At 34.7% G+C, this 15,731-nt stretch overlaps 1 protein-coding gene and 1 long non-coding RNA gene across 2 annotated transcripts; one reads left to right on the top strand and one right to left on the bottom strand.

The window, feature by feature from the left end:
* The first annotated feature begins 4,763 nt into the window (after positions 1 to 4,763).
* Positions 4,764 to 11,692, top strand: LOC113771503 (potassium transporter 5-like). The gene is made up of 9 exons (XM_027316080.1): positions 4,764 to 5,003; positions 5,559 to 5,784; positions 7,313 to 7,561; positions 8,375 to 8,413; positions 8,662 to 8,922; positions 9,017 to 9,069; positions 9,450 to 9,564; positions 9,670 to 9,924; positions 10,620 to 11,692. Exons 1-9 carry the CDS (start codon positions 4,764 to 4,766, stop codon positions 11,690 to 11,692), a joined length of 2,511 nt encoding a protein of 836 aa, XP_027171881.1.
* A 324-nt stretch (positions 11,693 to 12,016) lies between these two features.
* LOC113772058 lies at positions 12,017 to 14,098 on the bottom strand. Its single transcript, XR_003468464.1, has 2 exons — positions 13,650 to 14,098; positions 12,017 to 13,025 (listed from the first exon to the last, which is right to left on the bottom strand). It is a non-coding gene; the product is annotated as an uncharacterized LOC113772058 (long non-coding RNA).
* Positions 14,099 to 15,731: the final 1,633 nt, after the last annotated feature.

Raw genomic sequence — 15,731 nt, 5'->3', positions numbered from 1 at the left:
TAAATCGGAGGTGATGTAAAAACACAAAAGTTTCAATCTTGAATATAGATAAAAATTTTCAAGCAAATAGAAATATTTGATAACATTTCATACTTTCTGTTCATGATTTATTCATTGTTTTTAAACTTGGACTGAGGGGTGAATCAAAAGAACTTCCGATTCGCAATTCAACCAGTTCAACTGGTCAACTCTGGTTCAAAGATTTAATCATTTTTTTAGTTTAGTGTTAAAAATTTTGAATAAATCTAAAATATTTGTTTTGAAAAATAAAAAATTAATAAAATCCAGTTGAATCTTCCGATTTTTGCCGGTCTAGCCAGTTCTTGACCTAATTTCACTGGTTTAATTGAACTTTTGGATTAACCATTAAATCAAACTGAAAGCATCGCTGGTTTGTGGTTCGATCAATTGAACTGATCAGTGCAGTCTGATTTTTAAAACGTTGAATTTACCGTGCACAACATTCTTGAATATTAATTTTATCTTTTTAAAATGGTGATTGAATTGTATTTTTGTTATCTTAAAATTTTACATGTGCTGATTATTTTTGAGTACCAATGGATACCTATGGAATATCCAAATCATGGGAGTTCAGGTCTAAATGCACGAGGATGTGGGGCTGGACCAAGGCATCAATAAAGTCAGTGTTCTGCGGGAATCAGGTCGCACTCCTCAATTGGATGCCAGCGGGGGAATTGTACAATTTTGTACTTTTCATTGGAAAATATAGCCTCACCATGCAACAAGCCACAACCCAAATCTTCAGTAGATTCATCAAGAGGAGGAGAAAATCCAAAAAATGCAACTTTTCTGTCACAGTGACGTGCTTTTCTTCTTCCCTGCAACTAATCGCCGGCCCTACCCAAAAACCTTGCCCTTCCCCTCTATCACTCCAAGAATTGGTGAAAACATAAACATTTTTGAGTTGCTAAAAATTTTAAATTAGACATTTGGGTGATGGATATTAATTCCCAATTATATATTTCCTCTTTTCTCTGTATGATTGGGTCCTCCTTTCTCTGTGCTTATTCACGCTCGACAATGTTTTACTACAAAGATTATGTGGAAAAAGACAGAGGGGAATCAAACATGGGGTCTGAAAGTACAAAGAAGATAGGGAGAACAATAATGTCATCTTACTATACCAAATTGTGAAGTTGGACAAACAATATACAATCTTGGACAAAATAAAATAAAATGAAAGATACAATCTTGGAGGGCAAATATCATCACCATTTGGATTATCATGCAATATTTACCGCTCATTTCATAGTTTTTCTGTTGAAAAAGAAGATCAAATTCGTTTTTCTTTAATTTCATCCTTTGATTCATATATGAAAATTTTGGTCGCAAATGCCAAATTGCATTCTACTTTATACGTCATGGTGCAGGTGTCTATCTATTTTTCATTTTATGATAAGATGAATGAGATGAAAAAAAAAATCAATGAGATTTCACTACATCAAACTGAAAAATCTTTACAAAGCAATGCCTTCCAAAACAATTGGAGCCTACGCCCTTAAGTTCGTTAGTAAATTTTATCAATTTCTTAAATTCTCTACAGCAGAAAATTTTTGAAATACAATGGTACATTATAGTTTTTTGAAAACACCTAATTCATATAGTAGTTTTTTATATAGTTTCACTCAAGTTCAATCCAAATATTGCTTTGATAGGGTATAATTTGTTAGTATTTTTATTATTAATTTTCCCTTCTATCCCTGACAAATATTGTGTTAATTGCTGATATTTACTCATATTTGGTATTTGGAATCAATTTCAGGAATGAAGCAGAAAACTACCAAAAAGGAGGGACTTTGTGAAAAATATGGAGACTTCTAAGGGTTTCAATCCTTGGGCCCTTGAATTGGTGGGGGGACCACAAGCTAGTGAAAGGCATTTGGTCATTTGGGCTTCAAAGAAAGCAACGTAGAGAGACTTGGAACAAGAAGTACTTGGGAGGCTTTGTCCACATGTGTGGGGAGTCGGGACCACCTAGATAGCTTTTAGTCATCTTTCTTTTGTTGCTTTAAAAGGGGACAACGTACAGAAGCAAAAGATATCTAGGGCTTTAGTTTTAGTTTTTTAGTTGAGTTCTAGTTTTTCTTTCTTTGGACTGGCCTCTGACACACGCCAGGTATTCGACAATATTCCCCAACGGGGAGATTTTCTCATGAGGCGTGGTTAAGCTTTTCTAGTCAAGGGGACAACTGACGATTTGGTTCGACAATTACTGTGAGATCGAATCTGTTTTAATTATTTTCTTCATTTATTGGTATTTATATGTTTCTTGATTTTAATTGCTATGGCCTTGTGTATGATTGATTAGTGCGCAATAATTAATTATTCATATAGGCTATTTTTGCTAAATAGGGGTAATTGAATCCGTAATTGTTCGTTATCTCTACCTCAGTAGCAACTGACGTAATTGGGTTTATGTCAGGGGAGCATATGATCTAATTTAAACAAACCCTCGTAGCGTGTTTGTTGGTTAGGATTGGGCCTTTCTAATTATTAATGCAATCTAGAAATTAAATCATACGGTCATACCTAGGGTTATTTTTGGGTTAGAGAAATAGCTAACGGTCGTACCTTAGCTATCGAGAAATTAAGGAAGGGTTGGTTGTTTATCGCGTGCATGACAACTATAACTAATCTATTATTAAATGTTGGAATTATTTCTGCATCAATGATCAGTGCATGAACCATTTCTGAAGTGTACCCTTGGCTAGAGTTTTCCCTTAATTATTTCTCTTAATCAATTATTTCCTGCAGTTAATTTATTTAGTTAGTATTTAATCCAAAAACCCCCCATACTTTGGACTCTAGAAGAAACGAATTATCCCCAGTCCCTGTGGATTCGACCCTACTCACCGCTATATACAAAATCTGTATTTTTCTCGAGTAGGTATTTATTATTGTACAGGTTCGGCACCTGTCATGCTTGCTGATTGAATACCAATTGATGCAATTGGTTTGAGACCAAAAATTTGGTCTAATTATGCTAATGTACTAATTGAGATATAGGTTCTGTTTGATAACTTAATTCAACATTTAAACTTAGGGTACATTTGATAAAATTGAAACCTGAAAACTGAAATATGGAATTTGAGGACCAAGTCTGTTAAATTATTAAATTATTAAGCACTAATTCTGATACATTTGAATGTATATCACATTAATTGATAAGTGAATAACATATCACTTTTTTTAGAGTAAATTTGGACAAGAAAATTCAATACCACATAATTAATTCAGATATTTTATTTTTTGTTATCAAACATGTCTGCACATATTATGATATACCTATTAAATTTAAATGCTGAATTGGGTAATGGGTTCAGATCTTAACATGTTAAAAAATGCTTGATAACTAGAAATATAATATTTGAATTAATTAAATAGCACTTAATTTTCTAAATAAAACTTACTCCTAAAAATAAATGATAAGCTATTTAATTATCACTTAATGTAATATACACTCAAACGTATCAAATTTAGTACTTGATAATACAGTAACTTAATGGATTCAAACTTTATATTTTAGTTTTTAGATTTCAACTTTATCAAATGCACCTATAGTCATATCCAAATAATAAAATTTTGTGTTATCCATAGTAAAAAAATACATATAAACAAATACAAAGAATCTGAATGGAGAAAACTTAAACCTGCTGATCCTAACCGGAAATCAGTTTCTAAAGAGCCTTTGACTTCCTCTGATGAGACTTATGATTGGGTTGTTTATGACCTTGTCATCAAAATCTCTCTTCTGCTGCCTTTAGTCTCTGGATATATTTACTAAAATACTCTTACCAATCTTCTTTCATACTATATAATTTTTTTCTTTTCCAAAGTACAATATCAGTTTTTGATTCCGTTATGTATTTTTTTCTTTTCCAAAGTACAATATCCCAATTTGTCCTCTTTCTTTCATTGCTTTGTAGGGGAATTTTATATTGTAGAAGTCTGAAACTCCATGAAGACAGATCAATGTCACTTAATTCTTGAATCGAGAACTCTATATTTGGTTCCAATGTAGTAAAAAAGAAAGGAACAAGATCGATTTGATTGCAACTTTTATTACATCAAAAGATAACCATAAAAACTTGCATAAATACATTAGCATCAATTTCATACCAACCATAAATTAGAAATCTAAATTGACATACTAGACACAGAATTCAGACCAAGCCAATGAATCTCCCAGCTGATGGCAGCATGTATGAATTATAGTAACACATTAATTATGATATATTTTCTGTCCCTTTATGGCAAGAAATCAAGAAATTTAAAAATGCAATCCAAAATGTCAATGCCCAAAAAGCAAACGGGAATATGCTGCTAGTAATAGTGTTAATCCATTAAATAATAGCAATAATGATAGTAGAATTATTCCAGCAAAGTACTAACAAAAAATTATTGGCAATAATGGATTAGTTCTTGAGACGAACTGGAAAGAAGTCTAGGGGATGCGTTAGACATGGAGAAGCACGCTAGCTTCGGCCAACACGTACGTGTGCAGACATGGAGAAAAATGATTGGCCAATTGGACAAATTTCCAGTTTCAACGCTGAATGAGATAAATTTATATATTCCTTCTTGACTTTCGAGGAATAAAAACAAATTAGATTACAATTATATTATGGTACATGGCATCATAGTACATGCCAGGCCTATAAAAACCCAAGTTGTGGAACCCAAAAGAACCCACCAATTTCCAAATACAGGAGGTTTCATTTGGGTTGATCATATTTGCAGAAATGCATGGAGCTGTTGAGGAAGCTGAGGTGGGGAGTTCTTTTCCTCCACCTACACCTAGTGAAGGTGTAACAGCTGATGATGATAAGGATGAGATTAAAGAGAAAAGCTTTAGAAAATCAACTGCCAACAACCTCAAGGACCGGAAACTGTCGTGGGCAAAGCTCCGCCGCATCGACTCCCTCAACTTGGAGGCCGGAACAGTTTCCGGCAAACGTACCGGCGGTGGCCATGGCAACAAGGTTGTTACTATTAAACACTAGTGTTACTCCACTAGTCTATTGTCGTCAATTATTTGCTTTGCTATTTACTGGACCTGTTTTACCCAAAAAAAAAAAAAAGTGATCATGAAAAAGCTATACAAAATATTTTAACATATGTGGCTTTTTTTAAAAAAAATAAATATGTATATATATAAGTTCTCAAAAGTTTAAAGTTATTTTTTCTTTCACATCTGAAGGCATTTTTCCTCATAACTTCTTCTAACTAGAACTTCTTTTTGATTGGTTTAGCTTTCCTTAATTATATCATTTAAAACACGCTCCAAAAATTTGAGAACGATTTCTAAGTACTTTAACAAGTTAAAAACTGATTATTAAATTCAACTGTCGTTCATCTCAAAAGTGTTAAAAAGAGAAGTAAAGGAAAAAAAAAAACAAACAGCTTTTACTTGCAAGAAAGGCATGACTATAAGATGAGTAAAGAAAGCGTAAAAGAGGTTTCTAGTTTCAAAAATGCTGTACCATTTTAACTGGATATAAAAGTTCTTTATCCCTTGTACTTGCTTAATTCAACAGGATTTAGGATGGAAAACCACACTCAGTTTGGCATTTCAGAGCATAGGAGTAATATACGGTGACATTGGGACTTCTCCATTGTACGTATATTCCAGTACATTTCCTGATGGAATACATGACAAAAATGACCTCCTTGGTGTTTTGTCCCTGATTATCTATACCCTAACTCTCTTGCCACTGATCAAGTATGTGTGTATTGTCTTGTGGGCAAACGACAATGGCAATGGTGAGTAGTCTAAACATGGTAATCATCACTTCATTACTGGTTCTTTTAGTAATTTCTCCTCCACTTTAATGATAATTAATTACCATAATCAGGATTAGGAATGCATTTGTGTGGTAGTTTTTCTGTTTTTTTTTTCTCTTTTGTTTTTGTGGTGAAAACTGTGCTTTGACGAGTTGGCAAAAAGCGACGTGCGTGGATTCCTAGGATGGATCATTTTGGTTGGTGGGAGGCACTTTTCTGTAGATTGGTTCTACACGAATCATTTGAATCCTCTCATGTGAACCCTACTTTGAGATCTACAATTTCTGCATATGGTTCATGTGTGAGGATCCGTAGCGTAATGATCCACCAAATAAAGTCCTATTTGCTATGCCGAAAGCGATTGAAATATGAGAGTATTAGACAGTCTGTGTCATCAAAACTTTGACATGTCAAGAGATATAATTGTATCTAGGATAAATTACGTATAATCTTTTATGGTTTAATCTATTGTCACATAACTTCTCCTAACGTTTCAAAATATCCATTTCAACCATCTTATGATTTTATATAAAGTGAAAACTTCACGAAAAATAGCCTACGTAACATCGTTAGTTGAAATGTCAATAGTGTTGTCATTTAAATATAAATCAATCGATGGCTTAACCACTTTATATAAAAGTATAGTGAGATTATGTGAATAAATGCAAAAGTCCCGGGAGGTAAAATGTATATTTGCACAAATCATAAGAAGGCTACATGAATATTAAGATTTTATCACACGTACTTTTAAAGTGCGTTTGATATAAACACCGTAACTGATTATGCATTCCGTCCATTTTCTTCTTCACATAAAATCACAAGGTTATGTGGCTATTTTGAAATCTTAGAGGAGTCATCTAGCATTATATAAAACCATAGGGAATAATAAATAATTTACCCTTGTATCTTTCACCCAATTAATGATAATTAGTCTTGTCTAACACACTCATTGAGCCATTCTTTGTCTGGCCCATTATTTGGCAGTGAGTATTTGATACTAATACAACAAGTACATTGTCAAGTGATGCAAATAGTTTACTTGATATTATTCCATGAAACACAATTGCTGAGGTCATTGGACCAAGATTCTGTGGCAAACTTATGCCTCTAGCCTTCACTTCATCAGTTCATTGGGGCAGCCAAGGAAACATTTCCACTTCTTGAATTCATATAGGGCACAGCTAATCTTCCTGTTTATCAAGATGCTCAATCCACATCTTGTTTTTGGGGTCTCGAAATTCTGCAAATTAAGCTGTGGCGGTTTTAAGTTTCTTCAAGTAGTGAAATATGAAAATATAAAATCCAAAAATGCAAATAATGTTTCATATAGTGTTATGCTTTTCTGCATATTAATTTTTGTTTCAGTCAAACTATTTGATGCTATTTGACTATAAACAACATATCATCCCTTTATTTCTTAAATTTCTACAATATACTCTGTTTATCTGATCAATCCAGCCAATAATGAATTACAAATCTGTAAATGGTGGTGCACATCTATGTGCAGGCGGGACATTTGCGCTCTACTCCTTAATTTGTAGACATGCAAAGGTAAGCCTTATTCCAAACCAACAGCCAGAGGACACGGAAGTCTCAAATTACAAAATAGATATACCCTCCAACCAGTTGAGAAGGGCTCAAAAGGTTAAAGAAACCCTGGAAGGAAGCAAAGTAGCAAAAATCATACTTGTGTTTCTTCCCATCCTTGGAACTTCTATGGTCATGGGTGATGGGATCCTCACTCCCTGCATTTCAGGTCACATTCTGCCACCTGCACAACATACATTTAGACATCAGACCCCCATTTTCATTCTTTAATCTTTCAATAAGAACAACTGAATATTTTGCTTTAATTTCAGTCACCTAATTTCACTAGTACCTTATCCTTGCTAGTTGCTACACATAGCTTCAATATATAAATTAAAATCAAGTTACGGGAAAATCTTATTTACCAAGTATACTGAAAAAAAAAAAAGTTGTCTATCTCATATGAATAACTGAATAGAACCCAGTGATCAAGTGTGTTTGTACCTCATAAAGTACCAAAAAGAAGCCTGAAGTAGTACATATCATAATAAAAATACACACTAAAATCATTAGTTCAACAAAGAGAATCTTGAGTTTGAGTCAAACAGGACAAATTGGTGGAAAAGTAAATGAGCCGAAGTTGATGAGTGAGAAGAATTGAATTAATGTTTTGTAAGGAAATAATGGTGATAGAATGACATCAGAACTTTAATTCATTTTGTGTTCATTTTATGAAATAACAAATAGAAGAATGAAGTAAATTTGCATAAGGTTAGTGCTTGAGGTAACTAATGAATGAAAGAAAATCATTAAATGCTAACTATGCTCTAACTTTAAGCAATACTTCATCTGTGGAATGCATTTCATTCAATTAGAAATAGCAACATTTACTATGTACTGTATCTTCTGAAGTCCTATCGATGTAGTAGTACAAGAGGAATTGGTATCACAACTTAATAGCAAGAAAAATGTTAAGCTGTTGCAAGGTCCTTAATTTTGCAAAGGAACACTAACACGACTTTGATGGTCCTTATGGTTGCAGTGCTTTCTGCTGTGAGCGGGATCACATCCCTCAAACAAGGTAACATTTGCTAATCTTACTTCCCTATGGCCTTGCAACTGTATAGTGTCTGATTTTTCAAAAGAAACACAGTTTGCTGTTCTTGAAGATCAGAATGCAAATACTGATATTTAGTGCTCCATCGAGTTTAATCACATTCCATTAAATCACAATCTTTCTTAGAAACAACTAACATTTGGACAAACTTTGTATAGCATACATGTAAGCGTACCTTAACCCAAATGGGGCTGAACTTTTTGATTGTCCAGACGCTGTTGTTGGAATTTCAATTGCAATATTGATCGTTCTCTTCTCCGTTCAACGCTTTGGCACGGACAAGGTTGGCTTCTCATTCGCTCCAGCAATCAGCTTGTGGTTCCTATGTATAGGTCTTACTGGCTTCTACAACTTATTTAAGCATGACCCTGGGGTCCTACGTGCTTTCAATCCAAAATACATATTCGATTACTTCAGAAGAAATGGTAAGAAAGGATGGAAATCACTAGGTGGAGTCGTCCTATGCGTTACAGGTCAGAGGCTAATACTGTCACTCCCAATTATTTAATTTTCTCACATTCACATATGGTTAGTGTATCCTAACTTGCAGACAATAATATGAAACAGGGACCGAAGCTATGTTTGCTGATTTGAGTCACTTTAGTGTGAGGGCTGTTCAGGTATGTTACTCAATCCTATATCCGTCACTAGCAAACGTATATGCACTATGCACGACTACAACAAATATCATAAATGTATTTCTACATTCTGAACTTGGTGCAAATCAAAAGAAAATGATGAACCTAGTTTTTAAATTCTGCTTCTTGCCAAACATCTTGTTGGCATGCCCAAGTTAAAGATGATTGCTTACCGTATTTCGTACTATGTAACTAAAAGAAGCTATATGAGGGAAAACATTGCATGTCCAAACCAGACATGGAGAAGATTATTAAAGGATAAAACTACAGTCTCTGCAATGTACAACCTTTTTATGCTTTGTCATATGACTATTAAGCTGTTCATGACTTTTTCTTTTCTTTTCTGTGTAAAAATTCTGCAGATTAGTTTCTCCAGTGTAGTGTTCCCGACCCTAATTTCAACTTACCTAGGTCAAGCTGCATACCTCATGAAGTTCCCTGAAAATGTCGGCAACACATTCTATAAGTCAGTTCCAGGCAAGTTCTTAGTGCTAGTTTTGGAATATTTAATCACCAATATTATATGCATAACCGAGGAGTTAACAGTTCTATAAATGGTTGACTGCTATGTTGGATTGACAGATTCAATCTATTGGCCTACATTTGTTATAGCTGTCGTTGCAGCCATTATTGCCAGTCAAGCTATGATATCTGCGGCCTTTGCAATTATTTCTCAGGCCCTTAATCTAGGTTGTTTCCCAAGGGTTAGAGTTGTTCACACATCTGCCAAGTATGAGGGCCAGGTTTATATTCCTGAGCTCAACTATTTCATCATGACGGCTTGTATAATGGTTACTGCAATATTCAGAACCACAGAAAAGATCGGCAATGCTTATGGTAATCTCAATATACTCTTGGATTTGGAAAGTTAATTAACTGAATTAGACAGTGTAGTAAATAGAAGTTAGTCTTTCCCTCTATATATGAAACATGATCAACTCAGGCATGGCGTAATCCTAAGCCTGTACATACATCGGTTAATTAGATTTTATGTAATCTAAACTTTGAGAAATCCACTACCCAATGATTTCACATTTTATGCTCTTTATGCCCATCGAACTTTACAGTTATAGGAACATATTCTAAATTTATGGTTCTTTCGCAACTGCAAATTAAATTCGGTAGTTGGCTTTTAAAATGAAGAACAACATGATTGATTTGTGTGTATATCCCTCTCTATATAACTATGAGATATGTGTCATAAACATAGACGAATAGCAGTTGTTTAATCTTCTGTCTGGTAGAAAGGTGCTAATAGCACAAGACAGCAAAGTCAAAATACCTTCAGGACAGCAGATTGTGTTTGTGTGGATGTGTTATGCCTCTCTGCTCATACTCAGAAAGTCAAACAACAAAATCAGGTATTTTAAGAACAAAAGTTATCAAGGACCCATGCTACTCCTTAACATGCTTCTTTCAAGAACTACAGATTCCTGAATTTGTCTGTTGCTTCAGATATAAAATGTAGCACTAAGAAATTTTTTTATATCTTATTAGAGAAGCGAAAACATATAACCAATTTTCTAATGCAGGAATTGCTGTCGTCTCTGTATTTGTGATAACCAGTAGTCTGGTCACTTTAATTATGACTTTTATATGGAAGGCAAGCATATGGTGGATAGCTCTCTTCTTTCTAACGTTCTTTTGCACAGACTCCATATATCTATCAGCTGTGCTCTCCAAATTCATACAAGGTGGTTACCTCCCTATAGCATTTTCATTCTTCTTGATGACAACTATGGGAATTTGGCATTATGTCTACAAAGAGCGATACTTGTTTGAGCTCGAGAACAAGGTATCCAGTGATTATGTGAAAGATTTGGCCAGAAACCCACAAATTAGAAGAGTACCTGGTATTGGACTTCTATACTCTGAACTCGTTCAGGGTATTCCACCAATATTTCCCCACTTTGTTTCTAACATTCCAACAGTTTACTCAGTCACGGTGCTGGTCTCCATAAAGTCCCTCCCAATTAGTAAAGTGCCACTGGATGAAAGGTTTCTTTTTCGACAGGTTGAGCCAAGAGATTATCGAGTGTTTCGTTGTGTAGTGAGGTATGGATACAATGACAGAATTGAGGAGCCTCAGGTGTTTGAGCAGCAGCTTGTGGAGAACTTGAAGGAATTCATCAGGCATGAGCATTTCATCCTTGAAGATGCATCTAGAGAGCAAATGCCTGATTCAGACATCCAAGATTCAGGTTTAATGCAGAAAGATGGAAATCCTAGAAAATCCGGTTCCAAAACTGTTCATGTCGAAGAATCACTGCCAGAGGTACAGCAAAGTGCAACCGGAGTCTCATCAAGTTCAATCCAGTCATTTAATGCTGCAAAATCAACCAATTCCTCGATCCGAACCATTCCGGGGTCCACCCAGCTGGGTGTTGAAGAGGAGCTACAGATTGTGCAGAGAGCCAAAGAACAAGGAGTGTTTTATCTTCTGGGAGAAGCAGAAGTGGTGGCAAAACAAGATTCATCCTTCTTCAAGAAGTTTGTCGTCAACTATGCCTACAATTTCCTTCGGAAGAATGTCAGGCAAGGGCAGAAGCTCTTGGAAATTCCTAGGACTAGGCTTTTAAAGGTTGGAATGGTTTATGAAGTTTAATTTATCAGAACATTAAAAAAAAAAGTGAATAACAACACTCCTTTGTAGAAAGCTAAGTGAAACGGAGAAGGTAACTAATTATTCTGATCAACTCCACCACAAGGCGAGCCCATGTTGCATAATATAACATGCGTACTATCTATTGTTTCACTTATATTTGCATGTCAAATATTGTGCCCTTCCACTTTCTGTTTTTGGATTATTCAAACTTACCATATCAGGAAGAAGTCATATTCTATTGAATGAGATTGGATGCAGAGTGCAGATTGAAGCCAAACTCATAAAAATCAACACTAATTAACATAACAAGGAAAATGCACCACCAAGCAGGAAAGATTTTGAGATTTCATAAATGGATACAACAACAAAGGGGAAGTCTTCAATTAAAGTTGCAACAATCATCAAAAATCGAAATTAGGAGCATTACAAAGCTTATCGCTGCTACTCCCTTCCCAGGGCAGAACAGAGGCCAAAGAAACTAAGAGACTATGCATTATTCAATACATTAACTAACTGAGATACAAGGTAGGGTGACAAAGCTCTAGTCTATTTGATCAACTATTATTATAGCAAGGCCATGCTCTTTCTTCCTCTCTAGCATCCCTTGCTCATCTCCATGTACCCATTGTAAAGAAGACTAATAACCATATGGGACAGACCAACCCCTAAGATTAATGGTAGGATTACTCGTGCAATTGCATTAAGTGTACCCAGAGATCGCAAAAAAAAGGAGGAATTGCACGACCTTCAACATAAGAGAGAAGGATCGACACCAACAGACCAGTGGCACAAAGGATTCCATAAAGAACTAACAAGAAATGGTGTGCCCTCTCAATGTTCTAGTTGCCAGATCATAACAATGAGTGTCATCTTCTGTTGAATCAGAACAGGTCTCGGTTCCCACTAGGCAGCTTTCCCACTAGGCAGCTTTCAAGTAGACGGAGGAGGATGAACCCCTGAACAAAAGGTGGTGGTCAAAGCAGGCAATGGCTGAGCAGGGAAGACAGAAAAAACTCATGCATGAGATGATGTCGAGAAAATTCCTGCAGTAGAACATGCCGACATCACGTGGATGGGAGGTGGTCAGACTGGGAAAGAGATAAAGGACCCCATTCTCCTCAAGGTAGCAATAGGAAGAGGAGGAAGGTGGTGCCAGAACTGATCAGAGGCACCGCATCTACATCAGCATCGTCCTAAGGGTGGAGACATATGTAAGTCTCTTTTTTTCTTAATCACTAAAACATGCTAGCTCAATGAGGAGATTTTGAAATATGTTTAAAAGAATCTCTGTGCGCTTGTCACTGAACACCTGATGCTCAAACTTCTGACAATCCTGAACGTGGAACAGGAAACAATGTCAACTTTTTAAAGCACCAAATCCAAGTTCAAATTCACTAAAGATAAAGAAAGAGCAAAACCGAATACAAGAAAGAGAAAACTGAACAATTACAACAGAAAATGAGTCCTTAGTCCCCCCAAAAAAAAACAACAAACAACTAAGTTAGCCAAAAAAAAAAAAAAGGTTAGCAACACATCCACGATCGGTTACAGCAGCTAGCAAAAAGGCACTTGCAATCCACTGAAACCAGTCAACCACCAATCAGCCCTTAAACTTCGTCAAAGAGTTAGTACTAAAAATTTATCAAAGCATTCCTGATTCTTTTGTGATTTCTCAACAGCACTTTCTTCAAATTCCATTGCCCAGGAAATTTTTTTTTTTAAGTGTTTCCAATGCCCAAGAAATACCGATATTTATGCTGAATGATCAAAAAAATCGAAATGGGATTCATCAAAACCTATTTAATTACTGCAAACACAGCGTCAACTGTGAAGAATTCGGGGAGAACTTTCATCAAACATGTGATCTACAAAGGTGAGATAAAATCAAAGGAAGATAAACAATTGACGCGAATGAGGAATATCGCTGAAATTACTACTGTTAGAGTAAGAGACTCACCCAGTATTGAATCTGTTGACCAAGTTTTGTTGTTCGAATTGCTTAGGAGTTAAAGAAATTGTGATCAAAAGAGTTGAATCTGTTGATCAAGTCTTGTCGACTTGTCGTTCGAATTGCTCCCGAGTTGGAAGTGCTGAAAAAACCCATATAAGCAAAAATCTCAAATATGCTCGATCATGAGCCATATAATTATTGCTATAGATAAAAACCATAATTTCAACGGTAGTCACTATCCCTGCCTTCAGCATCCCCTCCTTGCGGTTAAGGTAACGACTTCAAGAATGGACAGCTCCCATAGTGTGACGGGCGGTGTGTACAAGGCCCGGGAGCGGATTCACCGCCGTATGATTGACCGACGATTACTAGCGATTCTGGTTTCATGCTGGCGAATTGCAGCCTGCAATTCGAACTAAGGTCGGGTTTTTGGGGTTAGCTCACTCTCACGAGATTGCGCCCTTTGTCCCGGCCATTTGACATAATAGAATAGAAGTAATCGTATCAATCAAATAGTCAAATTCTAAAGAAAAACATTATTAATGATCCAAGACCATACATATTAATAGATCGAATTGCTATTTATTTACTGAATAGACAAATTGATTAACAAAAATCATGACTATAGTTAACAATAAAATACTCTAAAAAGACCACATACAAGAAATTGTGATCAACTGAAGGTGTGAAAGAATGAGTTGTTATACCTTTTTTTTTTATATGAGAGGTCTTAAATCGAAACTTTTCACTTATATTTTTTCTCCCTACAGCACCTAACCCATCCTCCCCCTTAATGAGCTATTTTACTTGTTCATATTTATATTCACGAAAGGAAAATGAGCGGTTTGTGATGTCCAAGGTTTTTATTTTTTCTTTCTTTATAAAAAAAAAAGAAAGAAATTATGAATGGCTTAGAAAATAAATGAAAATTATATGATAGGTATTTAATTTTTGGGATAATATCAGAAACCTCCCTTGAGGTTTCTTTTAATATCACTTAGCACCTCTAAAGTTTGAAAAATAATCACTTACTTCCATTACTTTTGTTATCTGTGTAACAAAATATTAAAAACCCTAAGCTACTCTTTTGCTCATTTTGCTAAATAAAAATACTCTTAAACTACTTTGTTTATTTCAAGAAAAAATACCACCTAAAAAACAATCTCTTGTAGTACCGTCATATCACAAAGTTATAGTCCATAAAAATATGAACGAGTACCAATTCAACTTATATGCTCAAAACTGATTTTTTATGAACTTTATTTGCTTTCCCATCTTCTTCTCAACTGTAGTTTAAGCCTTCAAGTTGTACTAAATCATTACAAAAATAAACTCAAACTAAACAAAGAAATCATACCCCCACTCTATCACAATCACAAAAAAAAAAAAGATAAACAAAATTCAATTTTTAATAATTTACAAATAAAAAGTCTACATTATATGTCTATTTTAGAGATATCACCATTAGCCACTATCTCAAGGTCTAGAGGTGTTCATATTTAAGAAAAATTCGAAAAGTCGACTGATCCAATCTAGCTCGAATTTCAGATTTCAGTAAAATGGAATTCATTAAAACCAAAATATAATGTTTAGTAAAATAGTTTGGAAATAGATATTAAAGTACATTGCCAAATTACTGGTCACTGGGCAAATTAGCAAAATTTTTATAATATAATGTTATACACACACACACATATATTGTGTGTATATATATGTATTTAAGTGTTATATTGAAATTTTTATAACTATAACTATACTTGGAAATCATATTTTGATGAAAGTTGATATTTTGGAGTTTAGCTTGACAATTAAATTTGGAGTTCATGTATATTTCAAAGTTGTTTAAGAATTGAGATAATGACTTACGACTTAGGATTATGAACCTAATTATTTTCTTTGTTGCACATCATGTTTGTTTGAGTTAAGTTGATTGAATTTTGTTGGAAAAATATATGAGATATAATTTTGTTGCAACAAATTTTTAGAGACAATTTAAATAATTTAATTCACTATTGACATTTTTTATTTCGGATATTACCAAATTACTGGTTCTCCAATCCAATTTATCAAGCTAAAGTTTGGAAGGTA

This window comes from Coffea eugenioides, chromosome 5 (assembly GCF_003713205.1).
Source record: "Coffea eugenioides isolate CCC68of chromosome 5, Ceug_1.0, whole genome shotgun sequence".
In the NCBI taxonomy this organism is placed as follows: domain Eukaryota; kingdom Viridiplantae; phylum Streptophyta; class Magnoliopsida; order Gentianales; family Rubiaceae; genus Coffea; species Coffea eugenioides.
This window is presented reverse-complemented; position numbering and strand designations above follow the sequence as displayed.